General features: G+C 43.0%; 1 protein-coding gene across 1 annotated transcript; it reads right to left on the reverse strand.

Annotated features, from left to right (window-relative positions):
* Positions 1-155: 155 nt before the first annotated feature.
* Positions 156-23,576, reverse strand: SMU1 (SMU1 DNA replication regulator and spliceosomal factor). The gene is made up of 12 exons (XM_053296442.1): positions 23,407-23,576; positions 20,743-20,953; positions 17,464-17,616; positions 13,618-13,728; positions 12,773-12,901; positions 8,143-8,262; positions 7,222-7,338; positions 5,164-5,291; positions 4,948-5,074; positions 3,890-4,057; positions 2,215-2,367; positions 156-898 (listed from the first exon to the last, which is right to left on the reverse strand). Exons 1-12 carry the CDS (start codon positions 23,430-23,432, stop codon positions 800-802), a joined length of 1,542 nt encoding a protein of 513 aa, XP_053152417.1. The 5' UTR covers positions 23,433-23,576; the 3' UTR covers positions 156-799.
* Between the last annotated feature and the right edge of the window lie 1,229 nt (positions 23,577-24,805).

A 24,805-nucleotide genomic window follows, 5' to 3' on the forward strand; every position in this document is an offset into this window, starting at 1 on the left:
TATTGTAAATAAATCATAGTAATTAAAAGTCAAATGACTGACTTTGGCTAGAGCCCCAGAAAAGTAACAAAAGCTATAATAAATAACGGTTTAACAATTCTCTCAGAGCTGGAAAACAAGTTGAATTCCAGGTTTATTAAAGGAAAATCAAAAGCTTGTAATAAAAGTTATTTTATTAGGGAAGAGACAGACAACGTAAAACTACTGTTCGAAATAAAAGCTATACATAACCCTAAATCAAGATTTAACAGTCACTCAAGTAGGCTTCTAAAAATAGCTGGATGAAGGAAAATGGAGTAACATCTGATGTATTTTAGGATACTGAAGGGCATATATACTTTAAAATGTTCTATGCTAATCAGGGCAAATCATGTTCTAAGGGGACACTGAACTTTTACCTGGAGCAGGAAAAAACACAAGACTGTTGCCAGGTTCATAGCCGAAGTTAAGGGGCTTGGAAGTCCCATGCACTTCAGAAGGAGATACACAACCATGTGCTTCTGAAATCAATGGGGTTGTAAAGTGTTCAACTTTGGCTTGAATGTGCTCATTGCAAATACAATGCATCTTATGTTCATGTTATATATGAATGTTAAACTCTTAACAGTCCTATTCAGGCACACAACTAGCAAGGGCTGTACTAACTAGCATTTCTTGGGACACCTGAATGTGAATATGAAAGCCAGTATAAGTTAAAACCACATTTTGGACCTCAGAAGAATTGAAAACAAAAAATCCGCAACATACATCCTTCCCTTGCATTCAAGAGTCATGCACTGAGGAGAAATAAAAATCCATTCTATGGTTTCCACAGCTTCAGGAGCCCATCTTCACTATAGGTCCCAATCAAGTTCTGGTGGGGATGGTGAGCGATACCAATTACATCCTTCTCATGAACCTAGACAATCAAAGAAAGAAAAATGTAATCAGGGTGATTAAATTAATAGTCAAAGCGATTTGGGGAAAAACAATATGAAAAAGGATTGAAGGAAGCCTGCCAGAGAGAAGCAAAGGCTGAAGAGGTGATTCAGGGAGGGTGTAAATTTAAAAAATAACAGCTAACTGCATCCTTAAATGCCTTTCAGATTCTAATCTGCTAATCTTGCAAGAATATCAGGCTGTGTGTATGGGAGAACAGGAGAGAGTAAAAGCCCCACTCTACTGCCCCCAGGGTGTGAGGAAAGGAAGCACTTGTCATGTGAAAGCTGATTTTTATTGTCAGGTTGTTTATAGAAATGTGTGTGTTGAGGGCAGACAAATTAGTAGAAATTCTATGAGTAACTTTGGTGGATTTGTTTGCAAGGTTGCCCTAAAGCACACTTTACTATCCACTTCTACAGCAGAGCCCCAGTCTTGTTTTTCTCAAATAGCAAAAGTAGACAGTCAAGGCTTTGAATAACTGGAGGAGCGGAATGCTACTTCAGTAGCATAATAGAGGACATGCAGTTACATAAGGAACCTATATTAAATAGTCTGCCAGGAAGTTCCCAGCTCCTATCTTGCCTCTGCTGTATACCCACTAGGTGGCCTTAAGATAGCTACTGTCTGTCTTGAGTCCCCTTTCTGCAATATGAAGGTGAAAACATTGATGTCTCTTACAGGGGATGCTCTACCAACTACCCAGACAGTGTATACGAACACTCTAAAGCACTGTATAAATGTGAGGTACTATCTTCGGAAAAGGCTGTAATGACATATTACAACTGGCAGATATATCTTGGCTACTGCCAAAAGTAGCAACTCTGTGCCAACTTCTCATTTCACCCATAATGTTTAGTAAGGCAAGATGCATGACATGACCCTCAGCAGCTACCGCTGCTGATGAAATACAGTGAGGCAAGAAAATCTGCAATGTGATGACACCGCCCTGAGCCATTTTTGGAAGGGCAGTATAGAAATGTAATGAAAGGAAATCAATCAATCCTGTCACGTATTTGCCTTTCTAAACATTACAGGGGTGACACATAGGACATTGTGGCTGTGTCATCGTCCTGGCTTAAAGTTCAGATAATGTGCAGAGAAAGACTGGCACGAACTGAAGACATGTATTTTAAAGAAGTGTATATAATTGTAAGTCTTGCCTCAAAACAAAGCTGTCTAGTGTTGAACACAAAGATTCCACCAGCTTGCATTAGCATTACAACATCCACCCTGAAATAAGATCACGCACAGCCCTTCGAACGAGTTGTCCAAGAGGCCCCCTCTGCTACTCACTGTCAGAGTTCTCTCTAGCTTGCCAGTCACGGTGCTGAAGCAATAGAGCACGAAATCTTCACCCACACAGTAGATCCACTCGCCTCGGGGAGAAAGGGCACAGCAGACAAAGTCACCACCTTCCCTCTTACCAGAGCTGAAGCTTCTCACAATCTACAAAATCAGCACATTTTAGGAAAAAGTTAAAACAAGCAATTGCTCCAGCGCTGTTAAGATATTCTAAGACTCTAATTGTAAAACACTACAGGAGAAAGAGGGAGAGAAAAATAGGTGTGAACCTCATCCTCAAATGCAGGAGACTCACCACCTCCAAAGTGGTATAGCTCTGAGAGTGTGTTGCAGGTGGCTAGTGCAGAGGCCAGCCAGGAATCTCTGCCCTGGCCTTCGGCCAGACAAGCAAACGGATGGAAGAGGCAGGATGCCCTGACTCTCTTGATATTGCACAGTGGTTACATCACAGGTGAGATATGCACTGCCAAGCCACAGTTCAACTCTCATCTCAGTCACATAAGCCACTGTTCTTTCAGCCTCAGCATACACACCTCAAATCTGTGACAAGAGGATAATTCTAGCCAACCTTACAGTGGTGCTCTAAGCACACACAAAATAATGCACATACAACTGCTTTAAACATGCCATACTGGGGGGCATTTAATTATGGAAAAGGAGGACCAACTGAATCTAACGTGATCAAGTATGGAGGAGAACAGGGAAAAGGACTTAGGATTCTGAACAGTTCAGCTGATTAGGGAAGTGAATTGTAGGGGTGTGCAAACATGTTCAAATCCAAACCGGTTTGATCGAACCAGTTTGGTTCGAAGGTTCAGGGTTGAGACACCACCCCCGGTTTGGCTCGACCCCAGACCAAACACACACACACACCCAGTTTGGGGTTTCGTCAAACATTTAATTCCCACCCCTTTTAAAACTTACCCCCTCCAGGGAGCTTCTCTGAGGTGGCTAGGTAGGTGTGTGTGTGTGTCCGTGGAGGTTCTCCCTAGGCCTGCCGGCCTTCCTTTTTGTAAAAATGGCTTGGTTCCCTTTCCAGGCCTATTCCCCTGCGTGGTGGCCATTTTGGCGGCCGCCACTCCTGCGCAGTGGGACTCTGGGGCGTTCCAAAATGGCCACTGCACTGGGGAATAGGCCTGAAAACAGCCAAAGATGCCCAAACCAGATGGTTTTTACAAAAAGGCCGGCAGTGGGAGAAGGAAACTCTGTGGACCCCACCACCATCTCAGAGAATTCCCCTCCCCGGAGGGGGTAAGTTTAAAAAAATATATTTTTAAAAAAGTTTGATGACCCCCCATCCCTGTTTGGTTCAATAGCGGGGGACAAAACCAAACTGGTCCAGTTCGAACTCAAATCGGGCTAGGTGGTTTTGTTAGTGTGATCCTCAGGGATCTAGAATATATTCCTTGCCAGAATGCATCTGGCATCTGCTGTTGCAGATCTTAACCAGAGCATGGCTTACTTTGAAGCCCAGAATTAGCAGTCATAGCAGCCTGATGGCAAACCAGTGCCATATTCACAATTATTTTCAAATGTGTCCAAGTTGAGGAAAAGAAGAAAGGTGAGCAAATCTGGCTTCACACAATCACTACAGAATCTCCCAAGTCCAAAAGGAACTAAACTCTGCGCCCAGTCATTTCAAAGCAACTGCCCTCCGATCACATACTTGTCCCTGCATGTTCATAATGACAACGGTATTTGATCTGTTGCAAACAACGAAGTGCTCTGGATTTTTAGGCAGCAGAATCACACTGTTCACAGTGATGTCTGTCCCAGCTGTGCTGCCAAGTGATTTGAAGGTGTTACAGCACTCTGTAGTCTTCATATTCCAAACCTTTGAACACAACAAAGAAGACAATCAGTACAGACATATCATACTTGCCTGTCTAAAGGTGATTCTGACTGACAAACACACACACGGATAAAGCATAACAAAAAATAGAAACCAGGTTCTGGCTATACAGATGGATACAATGTGTGTTTGTGTGGGGATTGTACACATTATGTTCCAGCAATACAGTATGTTCTCTTCCTTCCAAACATACACTGGATGACACTCAGAGCAATGAAACACTTGCAGAAGGGTGCTGCACTTGTGCAAAGCTGTTGTGCTAGCTAGTTGCACTAAATCTGGAGCTTATGCCCCAGACGAGTGTTGTGCGACGGCAAGCATGCTTACACAACATTTGCACAACTACAACACATCTCATTTTTCTTAATGGGACATTTGCACAAGACTACAATATAGCAGAAGTCTGCAAATCCCTGTATGGTTGCTCTGGATGACAGCCATGGTCTTTTACTATGACGAGCATTTTGCTACTTCAAAATAAAAATTTGTTTCCAACATTTGAACTTAAGAAGTCAGTCCACAACTGGTGGCCAAGTCCTTCAGTTCCAATAAAAAACAAATAATCCAGGCAGTTGCTTACACAGAAAAGTTGTACAAGCACTTCTAGAAAACAGGAGGAGACTCAGACGAGCAGCTCTGCAGGGTACAAGCATATTTCATCCTACCCAAAAGAGCTGCCACAGGCCATGAAGAATTGCAAGTGGGAACACGAAGAACCATCAACTGGTTTTATATCACCCAGCAGAACCACAGCACACTTACTCCACTTCTGCCATTCAAGCAAGAAAAAGGTTCACAAAATCAAATAAGGTGAATGCTTCCGCTAAACAAATACAGCTTACAGCTGCCAGAGGTCAGTAGCCTGCACTTACCTTTACAGTGCCATCAGAGGATGCGCTGATAACATAATGCCCATCCTGTGTAAAAGTAGCTTCATTTACAAATGAAGAATGACCACGAAATTCCTTGAGCGTCTTCCCAGATTTCAAGCCATGGATCCTGGTGCAGCATAGTAGCAACATTAGTGACACTTGTCAAAGTCAAGATGAGTGATAAAATTTAGCAAAAAAGAGATGCCCCCCAATTACCTGATTGTCTGGTCAAAAGAGGCACTAAGAATCTGACTGCTATCCTTGGAAAAACTCAGGCAGGTTACTCCTTTACTGTGCGCTCTTTCAAATCGCCTCAGACATTGCCCACTCTGAATCTTCCACACCTGGGGGCGGGGGGGAGAGAGAAGTAAAACACAGTTTCCATCACTGGGAAGCCCCGACCTGAGCTAACTGAACATTCCTGAGACTATTGTCTCATTGCCTTCAGAACTAGTTAGACAATCCAACAAATCCAATTCTGCTCGTCTTAAGTTAGGAACAAGAGAGCAACTCTAGCTGGGAAGGGCCCTATAAGTTACTGAATACTTGATATGAATGCCTGGAATTACTAAAATGGAGAAACCACTAAAAACACACACAGGACTGTAGACAAGAGAGCTAACTCAATAGATTCAAATGTACTATGGAAGGTATGGAAATATTTTGCATTTCAGTAAGAAAACATCTGTTTTTAGTTTACTAGCTCACATGTTCACATATACGTATACTGTGCTGCAAATGACCAACACAAATATACGCGGGCAGGTGGCCTAATAAAAATGTGGTGTTTAATGTGGGGGAAAAGAACTACATTTTGCTCATCAACCACCAAAATGAAAACAAGATGCATCTATTCCCCTCTTTGCAAAATTTCCCTGCCTGGTGGCAATTATTATTTACTTACTGTACACGCCTGATATAAATAGGGCATAGGCACTGTAATATCAACAAGAGTCTGAAACCAAAACACACCAGACTATGGCCATTTTCATCACAGGTTACATTCATTTCTATCATGTGTTTGCTCATTAAGCTTTGAATATCAGTGTTAAGTCTTTCAAACAGTGCAATCCCACAACAATATTTCAAACAGGAAGAACCAGAGCAGATTCAACATCATCTTGCTTTTTTTTTTTCAGATGCAAAGATAATAATATTAACATCTGAGCAACTTAAGCCATTAATTCCCAAAATCTGTGCTGCGAGAACAAGAGAAAAATCAATCCATCTATGCTAATGTTAATCCAATTACATAATAAAGAACAATAAAGGCCTTGCCTCCTTTCAGTCAGCCTTCATGGAGAGGAGAGGCCAGGCAACATGTCTCTCCCCTGGGTGCAACTGGATCAATCACCACTGATGCAGAGAAGCACAGGGATGTAGCATTCCTGGCGGTGGCCTGTGTTCTGACCATGGTTGCCAGCACAGCCACGCCACCAGGCCTCCTTTCCCCCCCACTTCGGCCCCCGTGGTGGCTTACCTCTTTCATCATCGTAATCCCTGCTGCCTCCCCCTTCCCCTCGCCACTGCTGTTGCTGCCAAGGCCGCGACAGCAGTGCTGGCTCCTAAGGCTCCAGAAGTGGGTTGCAAAACTGCACACTATAAAAACATCAGGGCCCAGCACTCCGGGCCGTGACGTTTTCATAGCACCAGTGGCCAAGGAAAGCTTAGGAGCTGCTGCAGCTCCTGGAATTGTAGGAGCCGTCACAACAGTGACGGCAGAGGCACCTAAAGTTGCAAGAGCAGCACCTAAAGCTCCTAAGGCTTCCCTTGCCATGACGTGCTAAAAACATGTCATTGCCAAGCAACAGGTGCCAAGCGATGTCGTCTTTAAAGGGCCAGGGAAAGCTTAGGAGCCACCACTGTGTCTCCTGTAGCTTTAGGAGCTGCCACGGAGGCGATGAGCGAGTGGGGTGGTCTGGGGGAGGGAGCTTGGGAGACAGCCCCTGGCGGTGGGTGGCTCATGAACACGGCTGCTCAGTTATAGCCCCACCCCTGGAGAAGCAGCAGAATTATTCAGGCTCAGAGACAAATGCCTGTTCTGTTTCTACCTGAGTCACTGCGCTATGCTGGTCTCCTTCCAATCGGGAAGGAAACGGCACAAATTCATGCAGAAGCAGTGTGTGGGGGGAGGAGGGGAGCTGGATGATCTCTTATCAGGTAAAAGAATGAAATGTGCTTCCATCTTTAATTCCAAACAAAGCATGCTCTCAGAAGTTTGAGAAACATGCCTTAAGAGAATCTTTCTGGCCTCTAGTTTCCCGCACTCCCTACCTTGATCTTCCCATCTTGTGCTCCAGTTGCTAACATTTCAGTGTCTCTGCTGAAACACATGCACAGCACTGCATCGTCCATCATCATAAAGTTATCCTGTGCCTGGTACTTCAGATCCTAAATGAAAGTGAACAAAACATAAGCCACTATAGGAGGAGGGAAAACAAGAGAGAGACCAGAACAGCAGTAGCTAAATGTGTATAACATTCATTAAAAAGGAGCCGACTTATCCTGAATCCATTGTTTCATCTCCCAGAACTATCTGCTCTTGACTGATAGTGGATCTCTAAAGCAAAGGCCTTTTTGGGGTTTGCCACACTAGATCCTTATTCATGGAAGATGCTAGGAACTGATCCTAGGTATCTTACACATGCAACCACTGAATTACTTTCACTCTCCTTAATGCAATCCAATCCATTAAGGTTGGAACTAGGAGTTATGTCACAAATTCCCAACCCCATGTTTACCACCTAATATACATGGGGGGGCAGGAGAACAGAAAGGTGAGGAGGAGGAGGTGGTGGCAGGCATGCCTAGCCCTTTCTTCCCCTGCAAACCTTCCCACCAAGCCATTTCCCACCCACCCCCACCCCAGTCAAGCTCCCTTCCAGTTTCAGCGTCTGGCTGGGGAAGGATTAAGCACCTGCCTCTCACCTCAAACCCACAAATCCCCACTTCATCCACAAGTTCGTGCAAGACAGAAAATATGTGGTATGTAATTCCATGTTTGCTGCATTAACATCTAGTTTTGGTTTAAGTCCTTGCTCTACATATCAAATCAACACTTTAAAAAATTAAATGTAATTCAAATTCCATTTGTAAAACTCTACCAAATTGTAAGTAAAATTTACTTTTATTAAGCATGATGGAGGAGCTGATAAAGAGTGCTCTAAGCACTGAATAATCCACATTACTCTTTACCTTTCTAATTTTTCCCGTGGTAAAGTTCCATACTTCAATGAATCCATCAACTGAGCCAGTGACCAAATACTGACCATCTGGAGAAAATCGAGCACACTCCACATGAGACTTTTGGCCAAACTGTTTAAAGTGAATAAAAATAAGGATTTCATGCAATGTCAGTTTCATATGAACAATCCCTGCTCCTGAAATATATCTCACAAAATTCACATCAGTCTTGTAAAACATGGCTCTTACACCGAGTGAAAAAATATATATATATTACTTTTGTTGCTGTTTAATTCTTTTCTTTTCTCTCCCCCCCCCCCTTTTTTTTTAAGGATGGGCCCACAATCTGAAATCTATGCAACATATTATTGGAAGATGTTTATAACCAACATCTGAACGACAATTGTTACATTTTTGCCTTGTTACGAGCACAAGGTCCTGGTACATGACATTATTAAACAAAGAAGGCCTAGCCAAAAGAATGCTTTCAAAATTTGACTTGCTTTTTCTTTTCAAGTACTGCCTCTGCTAGTGCATATGGGGAGTTACCCCATCCCTGGGTGCCTTCTTCTGGCTGCAAAACAAACAAAACAGTCTCGTCCCATCTCCCACCCGCTGCTGGATCACAGAGTATTCTTCAGTTAGTGTTCAAAAAAATACTTGTTCCAAAAATTCATCCCTGATCCAAGAACAGCAACAATATATAAAAACGAGCAAGTAGGGATGTGCGAACCGGCTCAACCTCGAGCTGGTTCACCATCGAACTAGTGCAGTTTGAGGGTTCACCCTCCAGCCAAACTGGGCTTGTTTTTTTTAACTCCTTGCCGCCTCTGGGGGGTGCTGCTGTGGCCACAGGAGAGTCTCTGGTGTTTCCCCCTGCCCTCGCCAGCCTCCCAACAGTAACCGCAGGGCTATTTTGGCCCTTTTCAGGCCATTCTGGCACTTTCTGATGTGGCAGTGGCCATTTTGGAGGCCGATGCACATGTGCCCTTGCCATTTGCGTGCTGAGTCATGAGGCAGGCCATGCAAATGGCCAGGGTGCATGCACAGTGGCCTCCAAAATGGCCGTTGACACCGGAGAAATGGCTGGAATGGCCCGAAAAGACCCTACAGGGATGGGGGGGAGGTGGAACTGCCAGAGTCCCCCTTGCAGCCACAGCAGCACCCCACCCCCGGAGACAGTGAGTTGTGTAAAGTTTATTTTTATTTTTAAACTGTAGAACCCCTGAACTGGCTCGAATGTGAGCCAAGCCAGGGGGTCTGTTCAGGGGGTGAAACCGAACATGCCTGGTTTGGTTCGAGTCCGGTTCGGACTCAAACTGAACCAGGCAAACCGGTTTTGTGCACACCCATACAAGCAAGTCAGACTTTTATGGACCAACTTCTATTTTTTCAAGTACAAGGTATTCCAATTAAAAGAGTTCTAACTCAAAAGCCAATAAACAGAGAACTCCATATCTATTTTGTATCTCATTCTCTGGAAACCACAAGGAATTGCTTATATCATAAGAGTGTAAGAAGAGCCCTGTTGGACGCCTATCAAGTCAAGCAACCTGCTTCCTACAGTAGCCAATCAGATAACTCTGGAAGTCCAGAAAACAGATACAGGTGAAACATGGAAAATTAGAATATCGTGCAAAAGTCCATTAATTTCAGTAATGCAAATTAAAAGGTGAAACTGATATATGAGACAGACGCATTACATGCAAAGCGAGGTAAGTCAAGCCTTAATTTGTTATAATTGTGATGATCATGGCATACAGCTCATGAAAACCCCAAATCCACAATCCCAGAAAATTAGAATATTACATGGAACCAAGAAGACAAGGATTGAAGAATAGAACAATATCGGACCTCTGAAAAGTATAAGCATGCATATGTATTCAGTACTTGGTTTGGGTCCCTTTTGCAGCAATTACTGCCTCAATGCGGCGTGGCATGGATGCTATCAGCCTGTGGCACTGATGAGGTATTATGGAAGACCAGGATGCTTCATTAGCAGCCTTCAGCAATTCTGCATTGTTTGGTCTCATGTCTCTCATCCTTCTCTTGGCAATGCCCCATAGATTCTCTATGGGGTCAGGTCAGGCGAGTTTGCTGGCCAATCAAGCACAGTACACTGTATACTTTTCAGAGGTCCGATATTGTTCTATTCTTCAATCCTTGTCTTCTTGGTTCCATGTAATATTCTAATTTTCTGGGATTGTGGATTTGGGGTTTTCATGAGCTGTACGCCATGATCATCACAATTATAACAAATTAAGGCTTGACTTATCTCGCTTTGCATGTAATGCGTCTGTCTCATATATCAGTTTCACCTTTTAATTTGCATTACTGAAATTAATGGACTTTTGCACGATATTCTAATTTTCCGAGTTTCACCTGTACATAGACAAACCGCCTCTTTCACGGCTATTTTCCAGTAACTGGTATTTAGACTTATATTGCCTCTGAGCCTGAAGGTAGCATATAGCAATCAAACTGCCCCCCAAACTACCTCTCTCTTTCAGGTCATGGACATGCAAAAAGGATTTCAAAATTGGGACACCATCAAGAATTATTCAAATATAAAGGAACAAGCTGAGAGCATGAGGCAGTGTTCTCTCTAAAAAAATTTCATCTGTGTGAGGAATGAGTTTTGTTCTAAGCAGCAGTATGTGTGCACATGGATTTAGAGTGGGAACTTCCTGATTCAACCTGAGCGGGATCTAACATTAACTGAGCGGACATCAAAAAATGTGTGAGCGCGCGCACATGCACGCGCCTTAGAGGGAACACTGGCATGCGGCCATCTTGACTATGGCCAAATACAGTAAATATAGAATGGCAGCACTCACAGATCATTTATGCAGCACTGTTTAAGACAGCAAGAATCACATATAGTTCACATATTGCACATGTATGACCATATTCAAAGCTACAGGCATAGTTGAGGGGTGCGGGGAGGCTGCAGGGATTTTCCAGACGCTTCCTTGAATTTTCAGCTGTGATTAACAACAACTTATCTAGCCCTGAGTACAAAGAACTATCTAGGCAGTGTTGTCCCCAGCTGCTCAGTAAAACTTAATCTTCCATCCAAAAGTAAATAATTCAAAGAACAAGAACGACAAGCAGTTAGGTACACTTTTAAACATAGTTTTAAAAATTACATATAATTTTAAATACACTAGACTTGCATTCAGACTGTTGCTATTTTATCTTGACATAATTATTGCATTCAATAATTAACCTCCCTGTCCAATTCCGATCATACCCAAGATGGTGGTACATCAACAGCTTTGAAGTTAAAACAAGTTGTTCTAGTAAGAACTAATCTGCCTACTTTCCTTTCACTATCCCTGCAACTGGAATAAATTTGGTCCAAGTCGGTTAGGCAGTTCAAAGGTTGTCCCACTTGCACATTCACATCTGCCATCTTGAACTGGGGTGGATGACATCATCACAAACCACGCTGTTGAGTTGTCCCTATGCGTCACTCACTACAACTGTACCAAATATAGTTCAAATCAGCTAGGCGGTCCACAATTTAGCCCTCTTGAGGCTCAAATGTTTATGCATCCGCTATCTTGAATTGGGATGGATGACATCACAACCTATGCCACTGAGGTGTCCCTATGTGTCCTTACAACTGTAGCAAATTTGGTCCAAATCAGTTAGGCAGTTCACTAGTTAGCCCACTTGCACCTCAAACGTTTACACGTCCACCATCTTGAACTGGGGTGGATGACATTATCACAAACTACGCCACTGAGGTGTCAATTTGTGTCCCTACAGCTGTACCTGATTTAGTTCATACAGGTCCAGGCATTGTGAAGTTGATGGTGGGGACACACACACATGGACGGACATACAAATGGAATACTGGGTGATATCATAAGCCTACTGGAAAGTAGGCTAAAAATGAATTTTGGAGGAGTTTGGCTTATTCCTTCCAGTGCAGGAAACGACAATTAGACACTCATGCATTGGTAACATCCAGATTGGACTACTGCAATGCGCTCTACGTGGGGCTGAACTTGAACACTGTTCGGAGGCTTCAGCTGGTTCAGAACACTGCCGGAAGGATGCTCGTGGGTGCAAGTTGCTTCACGAGTCTTACACCCGTCCTGCGTCAGCTTCATTGGCTACCGGTCTGCTTACGGGCTAGATTCACGGTGCTGGTATTGACCTTTAAAGCCCTACACGGCTTGAGGCTGGGGCACCTGTTGGACCGCATTCACCCATCTGAACCTGCCAGGGCCCTCCGCTCACCATCTCAAGTCCTGCTCATGACCCCGCCACTAACAGAGATCCGGTTGGCGGGGACTAGAGACAGGGCCTTTTGGTTGGGGCCCCTCAGCTTTGGAACACCCTCTCTGAAGAACTTCACCATGCTCCCTCCCTCGGTGTTTTTAAAAAACATCTCAAAACACACCTTTTCCATTATTGTTTTGTTATATCTGGTAGGTTCTTTAGTTTTTTATAATTTTCAGTTTTAATTTGAAACTAATAATTGTGGTTTTTAATCTGACTTAAAAAAATTAGTTAGTTTTATTACTTTTATTGTATCTGTGTCTATCTTATTGTTGTGAACAGCCCCGAGCAGTAGTGCACTGGAGGGAAGAGACATAAATATTTTAAATAAATAAATTATAATACTCACCTTGATATGTCTACTCAGTTGTGTGGGGAACTTTTCCTCTTCAACATCTTTCACAGCAGCTTTGCCTCTGAACAAGTCAATTGTCATACCAGGTGGAAGCAGTCCCTGATGCTGCTGCCATTTCAGTGCCTGAGAAATCAAATAGGATTAAAAGGCATAGCTCATTACATTCTTCAGGTTGGCAGGTTACATCTGAAATGTCAGGTGCAACTCTTCCTTGACAACAAATATTTTTTTATTTTTTAAAAAACTTTTATACTACCCTTCCAAAAGGCTCAGGGCAGTTTACATTAAAACACCATTAAAATCAGTTAATAATTAAAACAAAAATTATAAAAGCACAGAACAATGGTTAACAATTAAAAACATCGTAAAACAACAATTAAATAGAACAATTTAAAAACAGGTTTTAAAAAGCTGCGAAAGCCTAGTTGAAGAGATGTGTTTTCAGAAGTTTTTTAAAAAATGCCAGAGGTTTTGGCACGATTGAGACCCTCATCATCTCAACTAATTTATTAACCTGATTTATTAAATCCATCTCATGAAAAATATTTGCAATACTATGTGGAAGACTGACATTTTACTAAAGCAAAGTTTATTTGTTTGTATATACACCCCTTAAGTACTCTATGTTTAGGGGTCAATAAATGTTGGCTCAGTTCAGCAGCCTGACAAAATATTTTACCCATGAGGTGGTTCCTCAAACGAATGTTGGTACATTAGGATTTTTTTTCACCCATCAAGCATCATTTTTCACTCATCACAGACAAGTAGACTAGTGGATTTCCTGAGCTCTGTCTATTTTCAATTTCATACAATGCAAGTCTAAGGAAAAAAAACACCACCTGTCCCAACAAGGCCATAAGACGAGATGGAGGCACGACACTGACTTCACCAGCCAAAGCTTGGGCAATGGCAGCTCTCCGCTTCTCTTTGCTGCTCCCATCTGGGTATGCCTAGCAGAGAAAAAAAGGACTAGTAACTTTCTTACTAAGATATGGGCAATTAAATTGCATATGTGTTTTACTAAACATCGTTTATTAGTTTAATGTTTGCGTATACAGTGATGCAAACAAAGAGCATCTAATCCATATTAAGTACATAACAAATTCCTTTTAACCAAATAACTTAGTTCATATATTTAGACATTGAAGAAACGTGCTGGAAAGAACTGGACTAAAAAACTCAGACATTACTCAGTTTGAATCAAATGAAAATATTTACCTAATAGCCACCAAACTCTTCTGCTTACTCTGGCACAACAAATGTTTGTACAATTTCTGTTTCCCATCAGCTTAAATCAGAGAAGTGGGTTTTGGAAAATGCCTAAACACTTCACTTGTAGTACAGCAGACAAAGGAGTAGATGGTCTTCACTGTTCACTACCTAGTGATAACTCAAAAACTAATTCACTGCTAGTAAAGCTACCTGGCCAGTAGTCAGCTAGAAATGCTCATGCAACATTTACTTAAGAAAGCAATTTGCTAATAAGTGTTACAACTTCTCAAGAATCCTTCTGAGAGAATTCTGAGAGAACTATGGCCTAAGGATACATAAAGGGATAAAACTGAGTTCCCCTGGATATCAGGGGAGTAATTTCAGTGCTAGAAGGGGTAATGCAGCTTCCAATTGTTTGTCCTGAAGAAAAACCTGCATGGAACACACACACACACACACACACACACACACACACACACACACACCCCTACGTGACAAAATAATTAAAACATGTCAACACTTGAGTGAAAAACTAATAGTTTTAGATTAGCCAAAACTATCAAAGTTACGTTACAAATATGTTTTACCTTTGGAACCAAATATATAACTCCAAACCAGCTAGGTACCTTAGCACATTAATTGTGCCTAAGTACAGAAGGGTGTTCACAGTGGCAAATTTTAATGCTCTTCCATCAGAGGTTCTGGAGAGTAGGTTTAAGCAGATTCCTTATGAGGAACGGATATGCCCATATAGAGATGGAGAAGTTGAGTCTGGAGCTCATGTTTTATTATTATATTGCACTTTTTAATCTAGATTCTTGTACTTCTCCTTTACTAAGAGATTTTCCAGGGCCTTCAGATTAGTTTTTTGTTGTTTTCCTTCTTGCTGACCATGATTCTGATGTTACATGATGAGGCGGTTCCCACGATCAGTGGGAGCCACCTGGAGAGGGTTAGCGGGGAGAGTGGGCTTAGCCCACTCTCCCCATAGATGACCAAGCAGTCTGCTCCGGGCGGCCAAACCAGCTGCCCACACGACTGCCGGCTCCGTTACTGGGCTGGCAGGGGCTGGCGGGATCAGGAGCTGTGCAGCCCCCGGAAGCTCCAGCATACCCTGCACGAGCGCACAGGGCATGCTGGAGAGACCCCTGAGCTGGCAGGCTGCTTTTAAGGGGTCTCTCCAGCATGGAGGTCAGGGGTCTACTCGTGAGTTGCCACGGCAACTCACAATCGTAGAGCCCAGATTAGCGGAGCACTTGCTCCGCTAACCTGGTCTTAGGGGATGGTTATTTAAGCGAGTTAACCAGCTGGAGGCCACCGGGCTCACCTGCAAGCCCAGTGGTTCTCACAGTCAGGAGAAATCGGGCTAGGCTCCGATTTCACCTGAGCTAGGCTCCCCTAGCCCGATTTCACCTGATCGTGAGAATAGCCTCATAATGTAGCCAATTCTGTGTGGTGGCTAATAGAATCAGACTCTACTTAATCCAATTGTTATACTTTAGGATAAATTGTTATTAATGCTTGAAGTTTTTTATCTGTCTATTTTGTATTGCTGGCCAGAGACTGAAATAAAACTGAACAGAACAAATACAAGTTGTTCTAGTAAGAACTAATCAGCCTACTTTCCTTTCACTGTCTCTACAACTGGACGAAATTTGGTTCAAATCGAGGTCTACAAGTTAAATTTCTTGCACCTCAAATGTCTATGCATCTGCCATCTTGGATCGGGGTGGATGACATCATCACAAACTACACCATTGAAGTGTCCCTGTGTGTCACTCACTACAACTGTACCAAAGTTGGTTCAAATGGGTTACGCAGTCCACAAATTAGCCCACTTGCACCTCAGATGTTCACATGGCCACCATTTTGAACTGGAGTGGATGACATCTTCACACAATGCACCATTAGGGCACCCCTATGCATCCCTACAGCTATAGCAAATTTGGTTCAAATTGGTTAGGTGGTTCACAATTTAGCCCACTTGCACCTCAAAAGTTTACATGCCCGCCATCTTGAAGCCATGTGTATGACATCATCACAAACTGTCCCTATGTGTCCCTACAATTGTATCTGATTTGGTTCATATTCATCCAGGCGTTGCAAAGTTGATGGCAGCGGGGTGGACACACACACAGAATCTCATAAGCCTATTGGAGAGTAGGCTAAAAGTGTGTCAGTTCTAAGGCCTCAAGTGAATTTAACATTAGAACAAAGCTTAGGGATCAGCCAGAGGATCAAGTGCTTTCCCCCACACTCCTGCCTTTTTGTGTACAACTCTACCTCTATCTTCATCACTCACCCTGAAACCCAGTGTTCAGTTTTCTCAGAGTAAACTCACACAAGCCTGGTTAGCAACAGTCACACATACTGTCAAGTCATGGTGGGAAATTGGCACACACAGGAACATAGGAAGCTGCCACATACTGAGTCAGACCATTGGTCTATCTAGCTCAGTATTGTCTTCACAGACTGGCAGCAGCTTCTCCTAGGTTGCAGGCAGGAATCTCTCTCAGCCCTATCTTGGAGAAGCCAGGGAGGGAACTTGGAACTTTCTGCTCTTCCCAGAGTGGCTCCATCCCCTGAGGGGAATATCTTACAGCACCCACACTTCTAGTCTCCTGTTCATATGCAACCAGGGCGGACCCTGCTTAGCTAAGAGGACAAGTCATGCTTGCTACCACAAGACCAGCTCCACAAAAGTGGAGGGACGTGGCAAAGGCTTACAACCCAGCCATACATTCACAATCCTAAGCTTTGGTTCCAGAGATATATCCAAATCAAGCCTAAAATATTCTATACTATATTAGGAACAAGCCTATTCCTAAAGGGTATTTTAACTAGTTTTATGGCCCTCAGAGACAGATGCAACTTGCCTATTGTTTAAAGACTGGATTGAAGTAAATAATTTGAAGAAGTAATTGTTTTAATCAAGAGTTCATGAGCAAAATGCATCAAGGTAACTAACAGTCAGTGCCTTCAAAACTGTCTATCTGCTCACATGAATTGTAAAAGGTAAAGTTGCGCCGTCAAGTCGGTGTCGACTCCTGGCAACCACAGAGCCATGTGGATGTCTTTGGTAGAATACAGGAGGGGTTTACCATTGCCTCCTCCCATGCAGTATGAGATGATGCCTTCCAGCATCTTCCTATATCGCTGCTGCCCGATATAGATGCTTCCAATAGTAGTTTTCACTAAATGTCAGTTAAAAATATTTAAGGCAAGAAAGGACAACATGAAAGGAACAAAACTCTTATACAGAAAAATGAGAACGAGACATTATTTTTTAAAATGATATCCTCTACAAATATATTTGTAAGTGTGTCAGCTCCAGTGCTGTACAGAAGTATGGAAACAACAAGATAAAATTGATACTTTTTACAAATGTGGTACGTGGTATAACTCTAGAAATGAAACAAGTTAAGTAGCAAATAATAAAATACATAAATTACATTCTTGTTGTATAGGCTTACCTCACGGGGATCAAAATAGGACCTAGCCAAAAGATTTTCAAGGTGAATGTATCGTTCTGGTTGGGTCTGCTTTAACATGATCATTGGGTCTGTTTGTCTAAGAAGGGATCTGGCTGCACCCAGTTCACGAAGCTCTATCAATTCCAAAACAACCTGAAATATCAGGAAAACAATATCAATCATAAGAACATTTGATTTATCTGGATACAACTCCAGTCATTTAAGACACTTTAATTCAACCTTTCTGCTACTGCAGAACTAGCTTCCATGGTGGCTTACAGATTCAGTTCAGATCCAACTTTCAGAACTGAGATTGGGGTAACAGAGGCCTTACACCAGAAATCCAGAAAATCTTGATGATCATTTTAATATTACTTGACTAATCATTGCCAAACAGTACTTGTTTTGATTAAGTGCCATCAAGTTGGTGTCAACCCTGAGTGACCACATAGATAGATTCTCTCCAGGATGATCTGTCTTCAACTTGGCCTTTAAGGTCTCAGTGAGGAATTCATTGCTGTCATAATCAAGTCCATCCACCTTGCCTCGTCGTCCTCTTCTTTTTCCTTACAATTTTCCCAGCATTATGGACTTCTCAAGGGAGCTAGATCTTCGCATAATGAGTCCAAAGTATGATAGTTTGAGTCTAGTCATTTGTGCCTCGAGTGAAAATTCTGGAGTGATTTGTTCTAGGATCCATTTGTTTGTTTTCCTGGCTGTCCATGTCCTCAAAAGTCTTCTCCAGCAACAAAGTTCAAAAGCGTCAATGCTTTTTCTATCCTTTCTTCAAAGTCCAGCTTTCACATCCATAGAGTGTGATGGGAAAAACCATTGTCCGAACCATTCTAATCTTTGTAGGTATAGACACATCATGGCATCTAAATATCCTTTCCAAGGCCTTCATTGCAACCCTACCAAGTGCTAGTCTGTGGCATATTTCTTAACTGCTGGACCCTTTACTGTTGATGGTCGATCCTAAAAGGCAGGAGCTATCCACCACTTCAATGTCTTCACTATCAGTTCTGAGGCTGGTTGCTGTACCCGTTGCCATTAGTTTAGTCTTCTTGACATTTAATTGTAGTCCCATTTTTTCAGTGTGCTCCTTGACTTTCATTACTAGAGCTTGCAGATCATCCTCATTCTCAGCTATCAGAGTGGTGTCATCAGCGTAGCACAGGCTATTGATGTTTCTTCCTCCAACTTTAAAGCCACGCTCATCTTCTTCCAATCCAGTTTCTCTGAGTATATGTTCAGCATATAAACTGAATAAAGAAGGAGAAAGTATACAGCCTTGTCTTACTCCTTTGCCAATCTGGAACCAGTTTTTCTCACCATGTTCTGTCTGGACTGTGGCATCCTGTCCTGTGTATAGGTTTCTCATGAGAACAATGAGATGTTCTGGGATGCCCATTTTCATAAGGATATTCCACAACTTGACATGGTCAACACAATCAAAGGCTTTTCTGTAGTCAATAAAGCACATATTGACTTATTTCTGGTATTTTTTGGCTTTCTCAATTATCTAGCGTGCATCAGCAATGATGTCTCTTGTTCCTTGGCCTTTTCTGAAACCAGCTTGAACAACCGGCATTTCCCCTTCCACGTAGGGCTCTAATCTACTTTGGATTATCCTGAGCATTATTTTGCTTTTGTGAAATTAAGGATACTAGCCGACCCTGCACAGAGCATCTGTGCCCTCTTTGAGTCTGGCAGTTACCTCTCCCCCACACACACACCTTCTGCCCAAGTCTCCGTTTCCTCACCATGGCCGGCCCGGCCCATGCCGGGCCCAGCCTCCTCTTCTCCCCACCGCCGCCTCCCACTTCTGTCCCCCCACTTCCTCCCCCCACCCCGGGCCTGCTCTGCAGCATGGCTCCACTGCCCACCTCTCATTACCGCCGGGCCCGGCATGGCCCTCCACCTCTTCCTGGTGGCCCAGCCGCCACCTCAACTTGGGGCCCAGACCCGCCGCTGCCACTTCTTCATTGCGGCTCCACCAGCCGGCCTGGCCGGGCCCAACTGCCTCTCCTCTCTGCCACCACTGCCTACTCCTCCCCGCCTCCTGCTTCTGCCCTCCCCACTTTCTTCCCCCCTCCCTGCTCTTTGGCACAGCTCTGCTGCCCGCCCAGCCGGGCCCTCCGCCTCTTCCTGGAGGCCCAGCCACCACCTCACCATGAGGCCCGGACCCACCAGTCCCCACTGTTGCTTCCTCACCGGCCGGGCCCACACAGCTCCGCCAGCCACCCAGCTGCCTCTCCTCCCCACCGTTGCCTACTCCTCCCCACTGCCGCCTCCCTCACTTTCTTGCCCCCACTCCCGGCGAACGGGCCTGGGCCTGCCTCTGCCCACCAAACATCCCCACGCATCCCCACATCCGCACGCATTTCCGCCACCGCTTCTGCCCGCCATGCACAGGATTAGTGAAATAATTATATAGATTGTGTGATGGTTTGTGCAATCTGTTAAGTCTACTTTCTTTGGTATGGGTATGTAGACTGAACTCTTCCAATACTTAGGCTCATGATAATAGATGAATCACCCAAGATCCTGCTTCTAAAACTACTAGACTGGCATACTTCAGCTATCATGCATCCTATCTGTATGGACAGAAGTTTGGAATCTAGAAGAGATAAGACCTTTTTTTTTTTTTTTAGGTCTTCCCTCACCACATCAACCAATCACATTAAAAGGAGAAATTACAAGAGTTGAAACAATAGCATTCAAATAACATGTTATAGTTGGAAACAGCTCTAGATATCCCAGCCATCGAAAGGGATAATTGACAACTGCTAAAAAATGGCCTTTTCTAGTATGCTTGAGGAAAGCTTTCCTCTATGAGGTCCATCAGGCTTGATCTAGCCTTGGCTTTAGAAGGCAGCTTAACAGCATTTTATTTGGATAGACTTTTAAAAACTGCAGGTTGATCAACTTTTAAAACCTGCTCCTACTATTCTACCATTATTTTTTAAGTACAGCTCATGCATTTTAATGTTTTATTAATTCTGCAATTTATATCGTGGGTGTTAACTGCTTTGCCAATTCTTTATCTGTCCAAAAGCAAGGTCAAAATGTAAAAAAGGAAAACAGTAAATGTCAGAATAAATGTGGTTAAACTGCTGTCAGACCCAATATTATAATTGTTTTCTTAGTGGGGGTTAACTACATCATCCCAGAGCTAAGACTATAGATCTGCTTTAAAGCTACAGAGAAAGCAGCAGTTTATTTCTGTGAATAATAGATTAAAATGGGCTAAAACATAACCACATGAAGCATGCTTACCTGCTCATACAGATCAATGAGTGTTTTGTCCGGGAGCTTCAATGACTGTATTGCCTGTAGTACTGTATCCCAATGGCCACTATTAATGTCTGCCACAAAGCTCTCAATGCTGTCCACTGTGTTCAGTGACACTGTGGTTTCCTCCTGAAGAGTGGCCAAGGCACGATGCAAGCTGTTCTCCTTCAGGTACTGCATGATCAGTCGTATAACACTTTGGGTAAAATAAATAGTGAAAACAATTAATTTGCGGATATAGTCTGTCTGATGCGCGCACGCACACACACACACAGAAGGGAAGGGTGTTCCATTATCAGATATATTACCATTATCAGATAGTGCGGAAGCAAAGCATTTTCCATCATGATCAGACCTTGCTCCAATGGGCAGAAGTATAAGCAGGGTTTAGTAGCCCAACAACACTAGGACTTTCATTTACTTTAAACACAGAAACTTGGTGCATTATTCAGTACAGTACTGCCAGAAGTACAGCATATCTGCTTGGGAGCAAATGTTTTTGCCACTTAACCTTAAGTGCAATACTTCCATTCCCCTTTAGTCAATGACCGTAAATACAACAAACTAAACTAAACTAAATACTTTCATCCAATGATGACTACATTAAAAATATGCTAAGTATTGCCACATATTGTCACACTAGGAAATATACACTGAGTATCACAGATGTGTAACTTGGGCACTAAGAGAAAAAGACAGATACAAACTTAAGGGCACAACAAAAGGACCAATTTAATCAATATATAACTGATCAAAAGATCCAGCATTTTCTTCCAAGTTTACCCATCCTATTCCCTTAAGAGATAACTAATAAAGAACTCCAAAGCAGTAAGGTTGCTTCCTGATCAGTTCTAATAAATACAGCTATTCTTTCTTACTCTAACCTATTCCCTTGTGAAAGAAACACAGAGTATAAATAACTGAACTGGTGTGGTATAGTGGCTAAGAGGCTAGGCTATGAATTGGGAAGTGTCTAGTGAGTTTATAGCAGAACTGAGATTCAAACTAGACAGGCTTATGCAAGCCACTCTCAATCTAGCCCTCCATTTGCAATATTAGAAGAATACTAGCCTTCCTTACAAGGTTGTGGTAAGGATCACTGAAATCATATGGCACAATAATTACTGAGATAACAACATCAACCATATTATCAGAGAACCCAGAAGAGAGTACGTCAGCTCCTGGAACTGCTGCAAATTGCCCCCACAGGGGCCTTCCTATTCATATTTAGGCAAATTAATCATTCCACATTGCTACAAGTTTATTTATTTTTATTTATTTATTTATTTTATTATTTATTTATTTGATTTATATACCGCCCTTCCAAAATGGCTCAGGGCGGTTTTTGGTATCAATAACTTCCAGTTCTGTGCTTTTCTTGTTCCCCAGCCTATTTTTTCTCTAATCTCACATCAAGTTACAAGGTCTGTTTTTATTGTGAACGCTTTAAGGGACATGCATATCTAAACACATATATAGTGCGCCTTTCTGGTACACACACACTGTTAACCATAATCAGCTTGCAGGCAAGGGACTGCCAGAATATAACATTTAGTCTTTATTTACATAGCACTATGCACATGCATGGTGCTTTTCAATGAATAAGAAGACAAGTACACAAATTCACAATCTATAAAATGACACCAGGAAAACAACAGAGGAAGAGGAGACAAAGTAAACAAGGGAAGAATGTGCAGTTCTTTGATTTACATGTAGTAAAGTTTAGTTACCACCTTAAGTGGCACAGCAGGGAAATGTTTGACTAACAAGCAGAAGATTGCTGGTTTGAATCCCCACTGCTACTATACCGGGCAGCAGCAATATAGGCAGAAGCTGAAAGGCATCATCTCATACTGCAGGGGAGGAGGCAATGGTAAAGCCCTTCTGTATACTACCAAAGAAAACCACAGGGCTCTGTGGGCGCCAGGAGTCAAAATCGACTTGACAGCACACTTTACCTTTAAAGCTTAGTTACAGCAGACTAAGGAGGAGGGATCTGAAGATTGCAAGATATTTGGAGCACTAGGCAGCAGTGGACAACTGAGGGTGGTGGGGATGGACAAGGGAAGTTCACAGGCAGGGATGTGTTGAGCAATACAAGCTGAGAAAGATTGGGAGGGGAGGCAAGGTAGACAAGGGAAGAATATGCAAGCCTATCGAGAGTGTTGAAGGGAACAACAAGCAGTTTTGCACAGATCTGGAAGTGGAGAGGAAGGCGATGTAGGGATTGAAAGTGGGGAGATTTAACAAGAAGTAAACAGATGTATGCCATACCTGCCAACATGACCTTATTTTCCCAAATAGGGACATGTTGGCAGGTAGGGTAGGTGAAGCTCTTCAAACATGAAAGATGCGCTACACTGCTCAAATACCACGCAATATAATGTGCTTCCATTTTTCTCTGCACAGACTCAGAACGCTGTTGACGCAGAACAATAAGAACTCCATGAGACCTCCTTCAGCAACGGAAAAGGTTCTGTTTTAAGCTGGCAAAAATTAAAGTGGACAAAAACTAGGCCTGCAGCGCCAGAAAGCGGAGGGGGGGCGGGGCATCTGTGCACCTGGGAACCCGGCACCGAACCACACAACCCCAACCCCAGTTTCCCCCCCCCCTTCCCTTCTCCAGAGAAGCCCACTCAGCGAACTCACTCCGAAGACTCGATTTCTATCGACATTTTGAATTCACTGCCACCGCCACCACTTCACAAACTCCAAAATTCCGGGACATAAAAACTAGATGCAACTTCCGCCTCCGCGCACATGTACTTCCGGGTTGATCCCGCCTGAGTACGTAAACAGAGCGTGCCCTCCTTCCTCACGTGATTAGTCGCTTATGTGATGCGTTCACTGATCGGTGGGTACATGCGCGTCACGCGCTGAAAGCTGCCCGAGTTGCCTAGGCAACCTCCAAGTTCGCTCGCATGGGTCTTCGCCGAGCCAATCATGACATGCGCTTTAATGACGCCACACGATACTTGCTGCTTTCTCGCTCTCTCTGTTACCTGATGCGCAAACTGTATCAAAGTTCTCGCAAAAGCCAAATGCATAATTTTCCTGCAGTGTGAACATCATAACATTAATACAAAACGATATGATAAAAATGTCCATATTATCAACTCATAATTCCTAAAGGATACATTCATAAAACCAGTAGAAGGCCTTCCAAAAGGCATTTAGGAATATGCTTTAGTTGCTTCTTACTTCATATGCAATAGGGGCAGAAGGTTCCAAGTTCCCACCGCGGCATCTCCAATATAAGGCTGAGAGAGAGACTCCTGCCTGCAACGTTGAAGAAGCTGCTGCCAGTCTGTGTAGACAATACTGAGCAAGATGGAACAATGGTCTGACTCAGTATATGGCGGCTTCCTATGTTCCTAAATCTATTTATTCATTGTTTTAAATAATTTGCTGAGGGGTTTAAACTTTTTATGCTTGTGGCTTGCTATAATTGTATTATATATGATTAGGGGCATACAGGTGAAACTTGGAAAATTAGAATATCGTGCAAAAGTCCATTAATTTCAGTAATGCAAATTAAAAGGTGAAACTGATATATGAGACAGATGCATTACATGCAAAGCGAGATAAGTCAAGCCTTAATTTGTTATAATTGTGATGATCATGGCATACAGCTCATGAAAACCCCAAATCCACAATCCCAGAAAATTAGAATATTACATGGAACCAAGAAGACAAGGATTGAAGAATAGAACAATATCGGACCTCTGAAAAGTATAAGCATGCATATGTATGCAGCAATATGCAGCAATTACTGCCTCAATGTGGCGTGGCATGGATGCTATCAGCCTGTGTCACTGATGAGGTATTATGGAAGACCAGGATGCTTCATTAGCGGCCTTCAGCAATTCTGCATTGTTTGGTCTCATGTCTCTCATCCTTCTCTTGGCAATGCCCCATAGATTCTCTATGGGGTCAGGTCAGGCGAGTTTGCTGGCCAATCAAGCACAGTACACTGTATACTTTTCAGAGGTCCGATATTGTTCTATTCTTCAATCCTTGTCTTCTTGGTTCCATGTAATATTCTAAT

The sequence above is a fragment of the Hemicordylus capensis genome, chromosome 2 (genome assembly GCF_027244095.1).
Source record: "Hemicordylus capensis ecotype Gifberg chromosome 2, rHemCap1.1.pri, whole genome shotgun sequence".
In the NCBI taxonomy this organism is placed as follows: Eukaryota; Metazoa; Chordata; class Lepidosauria; order Squamata; family Cordylidae; genus Hemicordylus; species Hemicordylus capensis.